The 14,973-nt window shown below is 41.6% G+C and overlaps 2 protein-coding genes across 4 annotated transcripts; both read right to left on the bottom strand.

Moving 5' to 3' along the window:
* Positions 1–1,658: 1,658 nt before the first annotated feature.
* Positions 1,659–7,465, bottom strand: LOC126802779 (ARF guanine-nucleotide exchange factor GNOM-like). Of its 2 annotated transcripts, none has more exons than XM_050530483.1 (3): positions 7,230–7,465; positions 5,945–6,787; positions 1,659–5,784 (listed from the first exon to the last, which is right to left on the bottom strand). In XM_050530483.1, exons 2-3 carry the CDS (start codon positions 6,677–6,679, stop codon positions 2,116–2,118), a joined length of 4,404 nt encoding a protein of 1,467 aa, XP_050386440.1. In that variant the 5' UTR covers positions 6,680–6,787; positions 7,230–7,465; the 3' UTR covers positions 1,659–2,115. The 2 variants fall into 2 exon arrangements, with proteins under 2 accessions (XP_050386440.1, XP_050386439.1); XM_050530482.1 differs by having other exon boundaries at positions 5,945–6,840.
* An 812-nt stretch (positions 7,466–8,277) lies between these two features.
* Positions 8,278–14,320, bottom strand: LOC126802777 (ARF guanine-nucleotide exchange factor GNOM). Of its 2 annotated transcripts, XM_050530480.1 has the most exons (4): positions 14,206–14,320; positions 13,994–14,110; positions 12,594–13,446; positions 8,278–12,370 (listed from the first exon to the last, which is right to left on the bottom strand). In XM_050530480.1, exons 3-4 carry the CDS (start codon positions 13,326–13,328, stop codon positions 8,693–8,695), a joined length of 4,413 nt encoding a protein of 1,470 aa, XP_050386437.1. In that variant the 5' UTR covers positions 13,329–13,446; positions 13,994–14,110; positions 14,206–14,320; the 3' UTR covers positions 8,278–8,692. The 2 variants fall into 2 exon arrangements, with proteins under 2 accessions (XP_050386437.1, XP_050386438.1); XM_050530481.1 differs by having other exon boundaries at positions 13,994–14,288.
* Between the last annotated feature and the right edge of the window lie 653 nt (positions 14,321–14,973).

Here is a 14,973-nt window from a genome sequence, read left to right on the forward strand (position 1 = left end):
GTGTGGTGTTGTTCATGTGTGTGGAGGAGGGGTTGGCTGGATCAGTGCCTGCAAAGGATAGGTTGCCGGAGTTGGTGGTCGTCGAGCTAAACCCAACGTCGGTCGAGGTTGGGGGCAACATGGATTGCTAGGGACGGCGGTGGTGACCGTCGCACCAAGCCCGATTTTCTCGGTGGGAAACCTAGTTTCAAACTAGGGTTGATCGAAGGGGGAACTAGGCTAGGATTGATTAGGCCTATTTTTAGGCCGTAAATGCTTGCTAGGAAGGAAAAGAAGAAGTCTTGATATTTTTGAGGTGATTTATTCACCCAAAAAATTCAAATCTGCCCTTCAAGGGTTTTTGGGTGATGAGAATCTTGAGGAGCCAATCATATCCTTCAAAAAAAAAAAGACGGGAGGTCTCACGTCCAAGGCTTTTGGTCTTGTAGAAGATGGTAATGGCGCTCTGGTACCGGCTAATAGTGGAACTGGTGAGGACTCCAAAAAGAAGAGGGGTAGAGCCTATGGCTCTTGAAACAAGCCGAAGGATAAGCCGAAAGTGAATGTTAGATATCTTAGCCTTCAAGCTGCAGCTCCTGCTCAACGCCCTCTAACGTAAAGGACAAGGATACGATTTAGATTTTTTCCTAGTCTATTGCTATGTTTTTATAAGTCTTAGAATATGTTTTTTTGCCATTCATATATAGTTTATTAAATAATAGACCCATGTTGTATATTAAATATGAGTTTCGACTCAAGACTTCTTATTTGTTGACGATCTTCATTTTATAAAATCCAGTGATTTGCCCTAAAAAATTCGATTGTCTTTTAACTTCTTCGTTGCTTGACTCCAGTCGAGAATTTCATCACCATAAAGCCCAACGACAAAATCCCAAAACTTGTCGCCGCCAAAAAAGAAATGGGCGTAGACTAGGACGAATCAGAACAAAGAAAAAGTGGTCAAGCTCCAGCGTTACTCGCTAAATTGTTAACTAACGAAACACATTTGCTAAACATGCTTTTTAGGGGTGTGTCGTATGTGTTGCTTTAGCACAGATTTAAGATTAGCTAAACCAAGCTTACCAGATAACAACGTAGACCAAAACAAAACTGCTGCGCTCTTACAAATGTTTTCTCGAAGATCAATTCTTCGATGCAGAAATGCCTCCAGATATTCAATTGTTTATCGCATACTGTCCAAGTGCCTATTGAAATATCGAACTAACCAGTTGCAGGACAACTGTTTTGATGCTCCTTGTAGGCGTAGGAAATAGTCAGTCATCTTGGAACCAATCATACAAACTGTTAAATCTTTCATCAAACTTGCAAAATGATGTAAAGTTTTTGAGTTTTCTATGACGTTATGCAAGATTGGTGCAGACATGTAGCATTGTGGGTCGATCAAATACAAAAGCCAAGAAAAAATGTATATGAATGTAGTCAGCTCTCACGGCCAACAATATGAGAGAAAACTCGAGATACTAATAAACAAGACAAATATCAAACAATGGTCTTCATTCAGAAAATAATTGAAAATTCATCTTGAAACTACATTTTCAACAAAATAGTCATCCTACATCCAATTCACTAGCACTGAATCAACAATCAAAGTAATCAAACTGATTAAAAGAAGCTAAAAACCATTACCTATAACACTCATGGCATTAATGCTGTCCCCGTGTAAAATGCTATTGTAAGATAGCATATCTTGAATAATTCTGTACATTGTTGAAGAAATCAATAAAAAAATATTCGCCATCTTAGGAACAAAACAAATCATTGATTCCCTTCCAGATTCTCAGTATGACAAAATTGGGGAGGGAGAATTGTAATCTAAGGAAAGCACCCTGATGGAAAACGAGACGTAGAAAATGATATCCGGAGAGAAAAAGTATACTTATCTGGGGAATACACTACAACACAGTATATGGAGGCAAAGAGGAGAATAGATTTTGAAGGAAGATGAATACCAGTAAGATACCGACAATAGATATATCAGTTCTCTCCATGCTAATTCACATTTAAAAGCTGTACCACAAGACTAAGATGTCAGCTGGCCGATTTCGTCAACACCAGATTCAGAACACAATGCCTCCCAAGTACATGATCAATCAAACGCAGCAAATAATCCAGACACTACCCCCCACTGCCAGAACCTCCGGAGGGTATTGTTTCAGCTGGTAGTAAAGAAGCCTTTTCATCCGATACTTCCTCTCTTTCACCCTGCTCAGTATGTGACTGCACAAGAATTTGTGCAAGCACCTCGGCTTGCAAAGATGGAGCAATTTTATTTACATGCAGCCATGTCTGCTCCCACAAGCCATCCTCACCTGAACCACTTTTTTGAACTAGCACTCCCCTTAAATTCATTACAAGCAAGGTGTTCTTAAGTAGCTCAGGTACTTCATCCTGAAGCTTCTCACTTTTCCTCCCTCCAACTTTCACCTTCATATAGTTTCCCATTCGACTGATAACCCCCAGCCAAACTTTACAGAAGGTTCTTAGATGTGATAGGTCAGGAAGTAGCTGCAGAAACACTTTGGATAAGAGCTTCATGGCAAGGATTAGAGTGCCTTCCATGTTGCGGTACTCCTTTTGGGAGTGAACCTGTGCAATTTCAAGTAAATCATCAAGCACCGTAAAAATCACAAGATCAAAGCACTGCAACCACAACCCATATGGAAGCGGAATCCCATCAACTCCTGTCAAGCAGTTTCGTAACAACGACAAAGCATGATTCCTAACCACTTCTCTTTGGTCTAAACAAACTTTTCTCAATCCCTGAACAAGCCTCAACCACATTTCCCCGATATCCTGAGACATTTTAGCAGCATCCTCCGCATTCATTGATAGCTTAGCCTCACGGGCCCATCTTGCTAAACTATCAACAGAACCAGCCATTAGATCCAGTGCGCAGACAGAACGATCCGCCTGGCCAACACGAGACTCAGCAAACTGTCTTGACGCATCGACACAGAGAACATAATTGGCTGGCAACAAGTGAGTTCCACCTGACATAATGAAGAACAGTGCGTCAAAACCAGCCTCAGAAGCATCTGGATGCCGAGCAGTGATGGAGAGTAGGGAAGTAATTATGCGCCACCCCAATTGAGATCTGATGTGAGAGGCATTTGCTTTTACAAGCCGACTGACTTCTTGCGTAATTTGCTCACAGTATGCATCAGCAACCCGAGCATCGAGCTTCAAGACAAGCTGCAGTGACCTCAAAAGTTCATCAGCAAGGTTTTCCTTATAGGGAAGCAGCCTCTGGCAAATCCGAAGAAGTCCAAAGACAGCCTTTTCTACCAGAGCAGAAGGCATGAAAGTTGACTGCACAATGTTCGATATGAACTCATATACACCCTGCCAAAGAAGCATAATCCTATCCCTATTATTCAGGGTAATAGCAATCAGCAACTCCAAGCAAAAGACAACAGTATCTTCATCCTCAGCAGAATTATTCCCTTTCTGGAGTCGGCTTGCAGCCCAGATCAGTGCTTGTGAAAGCTGTAAGAGGGATTCAGCCTGCAAAAACTTGCTCTCAGTAAATATGCTGTCAATGTGGCACTCTTGAACTGTCTGTACAGTGCGCTGATGAGCAGCGAGTTCTTCTTCAGTGGGCTGTGCTTTTGGCTCCTCTGTGTCAAGAGATAAAAGTTGACTAAACCGGCCCATGAATCCATAGGACTTCTTAAGAGTACTAACAGAAGGCGTCTGAATTGTAGATTGAGAATTTGTGACGGGTTTTCCCTGATCTGTCACAGAGGGAAACTCTAACTCATCAGCTGCATCTTGAACCACATGAGTAGGGATGAGACCAAGCTTGTGTAATCTTAAGATACAGTCAATAATATTTCTCCATCCTGTACGAATGTAATCGCCATACTGATTGGCAATTTTGAAAACTGTCACAGTTGACATTCTCGCTTTTGTATTATCACCAAATTCTAGTTCAGGCTCGTCAAGATATGATGAATTCAAAAGGGTTGTGAACTTACAGAGGGACACTACCAGATCATCCAGAACATCTTCAAGATGATAGCACGCTGAAATCTTTGCAACAGCTAAAAAGCCACCAAGACATGTTGGGAAAACCTCTTCCTCTTCAGCATTATCAAATACCACAGATATAGCAGCAATTGTAGACCCAGACACTATAGAGAACATATCTTGATCAAGGTAGGCTCTGGAATCAGATACAATAAATGAACCATTCTTCTTGGATTTGTGAATCAAATCAATCCATCTGCTTGGGGTCATTTCAGGAAAACCAGCACCTTGTTCTGGAGTTGTGCGGATCTCATTCTTGCAAATTGAGTGGTAAAGCTCTGATAGGAACTCTCTTGGGAGATCCTCGCCTCCATTAATGTGCCGATTATTTCGAATGAAATCCTCCTCTGTCATCTTCTTCTTCACCTGAACATTATGCTGATCTGTATTGAGCATTATGATTGAATATGATAAGAGAAGAGCAGCATCCTTGTCAGCTAGAATGAGTGGGGATTGCTCATAGTATCTCTCTGAGAATGCTTCAAGCACCCTTTGTATTTTCTGTGATTCACCCGGTAATCTGAACGTTTCCAAGAAAATTCGGAGTGCAGTATCTAATTTCATATCTTCGAAATCAAAGGTACCAGCAAATTTATGGAGAACCTGAATGCAAAAATCATCATGATTTCCCAAGAAGTCCCCAATAAGATTCTTGTCCAACCCAGCTGTGTACCTGAAAAACCAAGCTACACTTTGAGGATCAAGTTTATCAGGCAAGAGATGAATTCCTTGGAGGAACTCCAGCCCTTTCTTTGGGTCATGATTAAAATGATCGGCACCAGTCATCAACCTTCGCTTTATGAACTTTGTCCGGCGAACAAATGGAACCCATTGATTAGGATCGCTGTAGTTGTCACACTTCACCATCCAAAATGGAGTATACTTTTCAAGAGTCACTGGAGGATCAGATAAACAATTAGATCCATTCTCTTCCCTCTCTGTCATTCCCTGAATAACAGCAATAAGACCGTCCAAAGCAAGAATGTGAATGGAAGACAGAGGGCTATTAACAGGAAATGCACTCTTTGACAACAAACTAGCAAGTTCTTCAAAGATATTACTGCAAGTGACGTCACAGTCTAAGTTAGCGTACATCTCCACCATGAAATTTTTCTGCCTGCAGAAATCAACAAGAGCTTCCATGGCTACCTCCTGCTGTTGATAAGAAGCTCCATACCTGCTTTGTGCAAGCCTCAATATCACGCAGGAAAAGAAAGCCTCAAGCTGAAGTTTGAGTTCAGTGCGCAGATGGTGATACAAATTAAGAACAATGCTGCACACCATTGAAAGAATAAGTGGACTTGTTGACAGGCCGAATTGCATTAGATTTTGAAACAATTCATCGCGAACCAAACCCAGTAACTGGGGATGATGCTGAATAGAGGACCCACCCAACTCTATAGCCGAATTAATCAGGGTCAAGGCAAAAAGAGGCACATCTTCATCAAATGCTATGGTATTAGATTTAGGACCCAAACCTATATTCTCAGCAACATTTAACAAAGAACAAAGAAACTGAAATATTTCCACCATACTGGGAACCCCAAAAGGCTCAGTCATGAGATTCAAGTCATTTTCTACAGCATCTTTCCCGTCAGAAGTCCCAGTTGTCTTCTCACCCATCCTAGATTCTACAACACCTGGTGAAGCATGAAAAGCAGGATTTGTGGATAATAGTTGACTGCCAAACTCAGAACTGATGCCATTATCCAATAGTCTACTCTCAAGTGCATGCTCATTGTTGAGCCCCAGAGTCTGCAGGAAAACATCCATATATTTGTAAAGCAGTTTTTTTTAAGACCACGATTTGCAAATCACATTTTATTTCACATTACATAATAACATATGACACCTAGACTACAGCAGAATAAAACATCGTAATATTAATACACGGTAATGTTGAATGTAGAAGTACCTCTTGTTTCAAGAAACTGCTTCCATTTGCCAATGCATTTTCAGTCCTGCAGATATCTGGAAGGTGTGAGAAAATACATCTAACAAGCTCATGCATTGTGTGGCGAGCTATCCGTTGCAACAACTCACCTTTCGATCCTGCTTGATGAACTATACGGAAACATGTATTCACAATAGTGCAAACTTGCTGATTACTCAACATAAAAGAAGCTTTACTCTTCATGCAAGCCAGAAGAACCTGCAGGATCTTCATAAGTACAACTTCTTCTGATGCAGGGTCAGTCACCTCAAACCGGCAGCCAGTGATAGCATCAACTAACAAGTGCATAGCATCTTCAACATTGACAGAATTCTGATCAATCACATCAAGCGTCAAGATATTGTAAACAGATGCCAGAGCGACTCCAGTGATTGGTGCACCAGTTTCATCCGATCTAATCACATCAAGAAATGGCTGGAGGTACACAGCAGGACTGATTGTATTCAACTGATGCTGACATGAAAAAATCTTCTTGCGCAAAGCTTTCAAAGACTGGATTAGAGAGTGTTCCCTCTGATCATCATCCGACGCATAGCGCCCTCCCCACCTCACATTCCTCCTCATAACCGCCAACACAGTACCTATCTCTGAATTAATGATGCATGCTAAAGTAGCTTTATCAGAATAGATTCCATTAGTGTCATTGGGCTCTCCCTCAACTGCCTTGATCCCACTCTGCAGCTTTAGACGCCCCATCCTTAACAGAACTAAACTTCCTCCTGCTCCACCCAACTTCTACCTACACAAGGCAATTACGCATTCGCAATGCATAACTCCACGATTCACCGCACCACTCCAATACGCCTAACGCATTCGCAAAGCATAACTCCACGATTCACCGCACCACTCCAATACGCCTAACGGAAATTCAACATGCCAAAAATCAGCTGGATGAAATGCAACAAAGTAATCGACAACGCTCGCATTCGAAAGCTTTCGCAGTGATTTCATAAGCAAATTCAAAACACATTAAAAGGACTAGCACCAAACTTCTGACCTCTAACAACCTTCATTGCCACTCTAACCAATTCCACAACCGTAATTTCCCAAATTCTATGGAAATCTCTACACTCACTAGCAATCTATTTCAAATTTACTACAAACAATGTCAAGCTACAACGGAATCACACACTTCTTTATCAAAAATTAAAAACGAAGATCAGATTCCACCGGACGGAGAAATACAAGCTCAGTTCTAACGTTGTGATCAGAAAACTCAATATCCGATTGAGAATAGAGAACTTACAGCTGAATTTGGGACGCGAATTGTGCTCCAGATTTTTTGGCCGAGGGTATAAATCAAGTTTTCTGTATTTGATTTTGGCGACGTCGACGGCGATCCGAAGCCTGAAGGCTCAGGATTCTAATTTCTCGATTCCGATGAGTTTGCCGGCCGTGGGTGAAGCTTGGGGTTACCGGTATCAGATCGGTTACAGTGAAAACGATAGGTTTGCGCCTTTTTTTTGGAGTGCGAAAATCAGAGAAAATGAGATCTTCTTCAGAGCTTTGCGTATGCTTTCTAGTAACGTGGACCGTCTGATTTTTCGAAAATAAATTAAATAACTCGCATGCTACAATGTGTCTCAAACCGTTTCCATTCGATGCCGATAGACCAAATGGTACTCGGCAGAAGTCTTTGGTTTTGATTTAAACAAAATGTGTCAGAAATTATTTTCGGTTGTCTTGTTTCTAAAACAAACTTGGATTTCAGCTTAAGTTTGATTCTTTTATTTCAAAATGAACATATGAATATAAACTCGATGCCAATAAGTATGAGTTTTATGAGGAGGCATACTGAAGTTCGAGCTTAGACGTATGTTATGAACTTGGGTTCACGAAGCGGAAATAAAATCGAACACTGTAAACTCAGATTGTATGAAGCTATTTACGGTTGTACTTTGAACAGAACAAAGTAAAACACGCGGATGATTTCAGGTACTTCATAAATTTGCTGGTACCTTTAATAATAAAACACATGGTTGATTTCAACCTGAACTCAACATTGAAATTGAAGAACTCGTGTAAGAAACCAGTATATCTCATGTTATGATTTTGAAACTAGATCACAGTACTCCAATGAGCAGAAATTCAGAAAGATGGGAGTATGGTTATAAAATTTAAAACTGCAGTGCACTTCCTACATTTTAAGATACCAACTTCGCAAAAGAATAGTCATCACCTCATCATACCACATCACTAGCATAACAATCTGCAGTTACGATACAGCAATTAATCTATGTCAAGCATGGCATGATGTTAGTTCCCATGCCGAGTAAAACTACTTGAGAGTTAAAAGTAGCAACCCTGAGTTCTGTACATTGATGAACAAGGCAATACAAAAATATAGACCTACCAGAAGGCAAGGACACTGACACATACTATCTATAGAGACAACCACTAATCATCCGGGGAATGTAGCACTGCAACAAAGTTTTCTGGAGGCAAAGATGACGACACCTTTCGAAGGAGATGAAGATAAGATATAGAAATAAGCAATCTTCTCTGGTTATCAAACAACTGGTATATTGGTTCCTTCTACTAAATCCTAATCCACATATAGCAATTCTACAAACAAAATGTCATCTGCAAATTTCTATGGCATCATATTCAGAACAGAACACATCCTGATAACCACTCACTGACTCATGGTCATGCGTCATATTAACATGCTTTAAGAAGACCATTTCAAGTTGCGAACTTTACCACATGCTAACCTCCGGTACCAGAAAGTTCAGAGGACATCATTTCTGTTGGAGCTACTTTACCCGCTTCATCAGATAGTAGAACACCCCCAGTCTCACCTGTTTTGGTCTCTGACTGCTCCAAAGTTTGATCTGGGAAAACCTCTGATTTCAAGGAAGGAGAAATGCTGTTGACATGTAGCCATGTCAGCTCCCACAAGCTATCTCCTCCTAAAGCACTCCTCTGAACAAGCACTCCCTTCGAATTCATGACAATCAAGGTGTTCTTAAGTAGCTCCGGTACTTGTTCCTGAAGCTTATCACTTTTCTTCCCTCTAACTTTCACTTTCATGTATTTTTCCATTCGACTGAGAACACCCAGCCATAGTTTGCAGAAGGTTGTTAACTGTGACAGGTCAGAAAGTAGCTGCAGAAACACTTTGGACAAGAGCTTCATGGCAAAGATAAGTGTGCCCTCCATGTTCCGGTAGTCCTTTTGGGAGTGTCCTTGTGAAATTTCAAGCAAGTCATCAAGCATCGTGAAGATTACAGCTTCAAAGCACTGTAACCAATGACCAAGTGGAAGAGAGATCCCATCAACTTCTGTCAAGCACTTCTGCAACAATGACAAAGCGTGGTTCCTAACCTCTTCTCTTTGGTCCAAACAAACTTTTCTCAACACCTGAACAAGCCTTAACCACATCTCTGCAATATCCTGAGACATTTTCACAGCTTCATCCTCATTAATAGCTTGCTTAGCCTCGTGGGACCACCGTACCAAACAATCAACAGAACCCGCCATAAGATCTAATGCAGTCAGAGATCTTTCTGTCTGCCCAACACGAGATTCAGCAAACTGCCTTGACGCATCAACACATAGAATATAATTGGCGGGCAACAAGTGGGTTCCATCAGACATAATGAATGACAGTGTGTCGAACCCAGCCTCAGAAGCCTCCGGGTGGCGAGCCGTGAAGGAGATCAGTGATGTTATTGTGCGCCACCCTAACTGGGATCTAATGTGAGAGGTGTTTGCTTTCACAAGGCGACTGACTTCCAGGGTAATTTGCTCACAGTAGGCATCTAAAACCCGAGCATCAAGCTTTAAGACAAGCTGCAGGGACCTCAGAAGTTCATCAGCAAGGTTTTCTTTATATGGAAGCAACCGCTGACAAATTCTAAGAAGCCCAAAAACAGCCTTCTCCACCAGGGCACAAGGCATCATGGTTGACTGGACAATATTTGATATGTGCTCATATACACCCTGCCAAAGAAGCACAATCCTATCCCTATTATTTAGGGTAATAGCAATCAGCAATTCCAAACAGAAAACAGCAGTATCTTCGTCCTCCGGAGAGCTGTTCCCTTTCTGTGGTCGCCCTGCGGCCCAAATCAATGCTCGTGCGAGCTGTAACAAGGATTCAGCCTGCAGAAATTTGCTCTCAGTAAAAATGCCATCAATGTGGCACTTTTGAATCGTCTGAAGGGTACGTTGATGAGCTGCTAGCTGTTGTTCAGTGGGCTGTGATCTCGGCTCCTCTGTGTCAAGAGATAAGAGCTGACTAAACCGACCCATTAGTCCCGACGACCTCCTAGGAGTACCCACAGTAGGCATCTGAACTGAAAGAGAATTTGTTATCGGCTTGCCAGGACCTGCATCAGCAGAAAACTCTGACTCATCCGCCGCATCGCTAGCCACACGAGCTGGAAGAAGACCAAGCTTGTGTAATCTTAAGATGCAGTCCAGAATATTTCTCCATCCAGTGCGAATGTAATCACCATACCTATTGGCAATGGTGAAAACTGTCACAGTTGACATTCTAGCTTTCGTGTCATCACCAAAGGCTAGCACAGGTTCCTCAACTGATGATGGGTTTAACAGAGTTGTGAACTTACAGAGAGACACCACCAGATCATCTAGTACATCTTCAAGATGGTGGCACGCTGAAATCTTTGCTATAGCTAAAAAACCATCAATACATGTTTGATAAACATCTTCATGTTCTGCATGATCAAACACCACAGAGATTGCAGCAATTGTAGGGCCCGACATTATAGCAAACATATCATGATCTAGGGAGGCTCTGGAATCAGATACAATGAATGGAGCATTTTTCTTGGATTTGTGCATCAAATCAATCCACCGGCTCGGGGTCATTTCAGGATAACCAGCACCTTGTTCTGGAGTAGTGCGGATCTCATTCTTGCATATCGAGTGATAAAGCTCTGCCAGGAAATCTCGAGGAAGATCACTGCCTCCATTGATATGTCTATTATTCCGAATGAAATCCTCCTCTGTCATCTTCTTCTTCACCTGAACATTGTGCTGATCTGTATTGAGCATTATGATTGAGTATGATAACAAAAGAGCAGCATCCTTGTTAGCAAGAATTAGAGGTGATTGTTCATAGTATCTCTCTGAAAATGCTTCGAGAACCCTTTGTATCTTTTGTGATTCTCCAGGCAAACGAAATGTCTCCAAAAAAAGGCGGAGTGCAGTATCCAAATTCATATCTTGGAAATCAAAGGTACCAGCAAATTTGTGAAGAACCTGAACACAAAATTCGTCGTGGTTTCCCAAGAAATCCCCAACAAGATTCTTATCTAGCCCAGCTGTATACCTGAAAAAGCAGGCCACACTTTGAGGGTCAAGTTTATCAGGCAAGAGGTGCGTTCCTTGGAGGAACTCCAGCCCTTTCTTTGGGTCACGATTAAAATGATCAGCTCCAATCATCAATCTTCTCTTTATGTACTTCCTCCGGCGAACAAATGGAACCCAATGATTAGGATCACCATAGTTGTCACACTTCACCATCCAGAATGGAGTATACTCCTCAAGATTCACTGGAGTAAGCGCAGAACTAACTGATCCATTCCCTACCCTTTCTGCCATTCCCTGAATGACAGCAATTAGACCATCCAAAGCGAGAATGTGAATTGAAGACAAAGGGCAATTGACAGGGAATGCACTCTTTGACAGCAAATTAGCAAGTTCTTCAAATACATTACTGCAGGTTATGTCACAATCTAAGTTCGCGTACATCTCCACCATGAAATTTTTCTGCCTGCAGAAGTCAACAAGAGCCTCCATAGCAACCTCCTGCTGTTGATAAGAGGCTCCATACCTGCTTTGTGCAAGCCTCAATATCACACATGAAAAGAAAGCCTCAAGCTGAAGTTTAAGTTCCATGCGCAGGTGGTGATACAAATTAAGAACAATGCTGCAAACCATAGAAAGAATAAGTGGACTGGTTGATAGGCCAAATTGCATAAGATTCCGGAACAATTCATCCTGTACCAAATTCAATAACTTGGGGTGATGCTGAATGGACGCCCCACCCAACTCTATAGCTGAATTGATTAAAACCAAGGCAAAAAGAGGCACATCTTCGTCAAATGCTATGGTGTTTGATCTGGGACCCATTCCCATATGCTCAGAAACATTTAACAATGAACAAAGAAAGTGAAATATTTCCACCATGCAAGGGACCCCATAAGGCTCAGTCATTAGATGCAAGTCATATTGAACAGCCTCCTTCCCTCCAGGAACCCCAATTGTAGTTTCATCGATCCCAGATACAACCAGACCAGAGGAACCATTTGAGGGAGGATTTGTGGATAATTGTTCAGGAACATACTCAGAATTTATGTTTCCGTTCTCTAATAATCTACTCCCAAAAGCATACTCACTATTAACTCCTGCAATCTGCACAAGAAAGATAGCCGCATATCTGTTAAGAAAGGATAAAGATCTGCGTACTAAATTTATTATTTAGCCTTCAAAACGAACAAGTCACTATGGGCTAGTAGTACCTATAAAACTAGGGAATACTAACAGTAGTAGTATTTATTATTAAGCCTCCAAAACGAACAAGTCAATGTGGACTAGTAGTACCTATAAAACTTGGGAATACTAACAGTAGTAGTACCTCTCGTTTGACGGTATTGTTTCCATTTACCAATGCACTTTCGGTGCTCTGAACATCTGGAAGGTGTGAGAAAATACATCTGACTAGTTCATGCATGGTGTGGCGAGCTATTCTTTGCAATAATTCACCTTTTGTTCCAGCTTGATGAACTATCCGGAAACATGTGTTCACTATAGTGCAAACATGTTGATTACTCAGCATAACAGATGCTTTACTCCTCATGCAGGCCAGAAGAACCTGTAGTATCTTCATCAGTACCACTTCTTCTGATGCAGGATCAGTCACCTCAAATCGACAGCTAGTGATGGCATCAACTAACATGTGCATGGCATCGTCAACATTGATAGAATTCTGATCAATCACATCAAGTGTTAAGATATTGTAAACAGATGACAAAGCGACACCAGTGATTGGTGCACCAGTTTCATCCGATCTAATCACATCCAGAAATGGCTGGAGATACACAGCAGGATTGATTGTATGCCACTGATGCTGCCACGAGAAGATTTGTCTGCGTAGCGCCTTTAATGACTGAATTAGAGAATGTTCAAGCTGATCATCACCTGACATATAACGTCCTCCCCATCTCACATTCCTCCTCATAACAGCTAATACAGAACCTATTTCTGAATTAATGATGCACGCCAGAGTAGCTTTATGCGAACTGGTGGCATCACATTCCTCAGGTTCTTCCTCAATTGCCTTGATTCCAGTTTGCAGCTTCAGACGACCCATCTTTTAAAAAATATGCTATTAATAGAGCCCACTGTATTCCCCACCTACCACGTAGAGAAGGCCAAAAACTATAGGCAAGGCATCCCTCCACAATCTATAGAGATAGTGACACTGATACCTATCAGCATACCAACATATAAAATCAGTTTAATGAAATGCAAGTAACAGATACAATTATGTATTTTAACCAATACGTAAACAATGACAATTCTCAATTCTGTAACAATTGCAACCAATTCCAACTACCATGGCTGCCCAAACCCAACCCTGGCCACTCTAACCAATGCGATCTCATACCATATTGTAGTTCATGTACATATTCACACGAAATTCAACTTCACCTCTCACTTTATGCAAGCAATTTCTGGTAGCACGTCTCGTATTTCTACTAGCATATGAGGTATTTCTACTAGCAGAGAGCAAGTAATAATTCAAAATCACAAAGTCTTCGTGAATTTCAACCTAGCATTGCCATTTAAACCTAAGAATTGGAATCTGAACTAAATCATAAAGCTAGAGAACCTTTTCCAAGCTCCAAAACTAAATTAGCTCTATCTATTTCATCAATGTGGACCTAAATTTGATTTACAAGTCAAATGTGCTCCGATACCGTATGACTTCTACGACTAAGAAATCAAATTCCAAAGTTTCGTTAAGCTACTTACCGGGAACTCCTCCGCTCCTGATTTCACCGTCGCCGGAGATCGACGCCTGAAGCTCCGTGGAATCCAATTCCTCGGTCGCTGCAATTGCAGACTTCAGGTTTCGACCTGTGCAGTTGTCTGGTAGCAGATCGGGGTGGATCAAGATCAGAGAGGAGAAATGGAGGTGATGAAATCGAAATGCGAGTTGAGAGATTAGTGATGAAAAAGTGTACCTGGCGAAATTGAAAATGGAGGAGCGAGGTCGAATCCCTAGAGATCGACCGGCCTAGGATCTAGAGGAGGAGGAGGAGGAGAAAGAAATGGGAGAGAAAGTAGAACTACTCCTGGTGGTCGACTATAAGACTAGTCCATAGTCCCACCGTGTTTTTCAATAGTTTTTTGACTTTTCTCTCTCAAAACTTATTTTTCGATTTTCAGTAAATTATTTCTATTTTTATAAATTAGTTTTTTTTTTCTAATCAACAAGGTATAGTTTTCATTAGAAAAATAATCAAAAGTGTGGTACACCATGAACACACTCATGTATGTTATCATAGGGTAACGTAATTGAGAGTGCACGACATAATTAAGTAGTCAAAGAACCTAGCCAACTAGACAATTGATCACTTATCAAGATCTATGACGAAATCCGCTGCAGTCTTGCTCAAAGGGTAACCAAAAAACAAAAGATAAAAAAAATGCTATATCAGCATCCGCTAACTTATTCTTAAACCCAAGAAACCCGAACACTAGTTCAGAGCAACAACCTCCGAAGAGGCCTCCTCCTTAGCATTGTTCGCCTCCTCTCCAATCAGGCCTGCAATCTCTGGCCCAATAGCCCCAACACCTCCCCCACGAAGCTATCGTTGACCAAAGGAACGTTTCTTAGCTCGTTGCGGCCCAACCCTCTCAACCTCCTCACCAACCCCCAATTTGGGCTTATTCTTGCTATCTGGAGGGCAGCCCACCCTCTTTCTCTTATGTGGGCTCACAAAAAGCCC

Source organism: Argentina anserina, chromosome 7, assembly GCF_933775445.1.
Source record: "Argentina anserina chromosome 7, drPotAnse1.1, whole genome shotgun sequence".
Taxonomy (NCBI): Eukaryota; Viridiplantae; Streptophyta; class Magnoliopsida; order Rosales; family Rosaceae; genus Argentina; species Argentina anserina.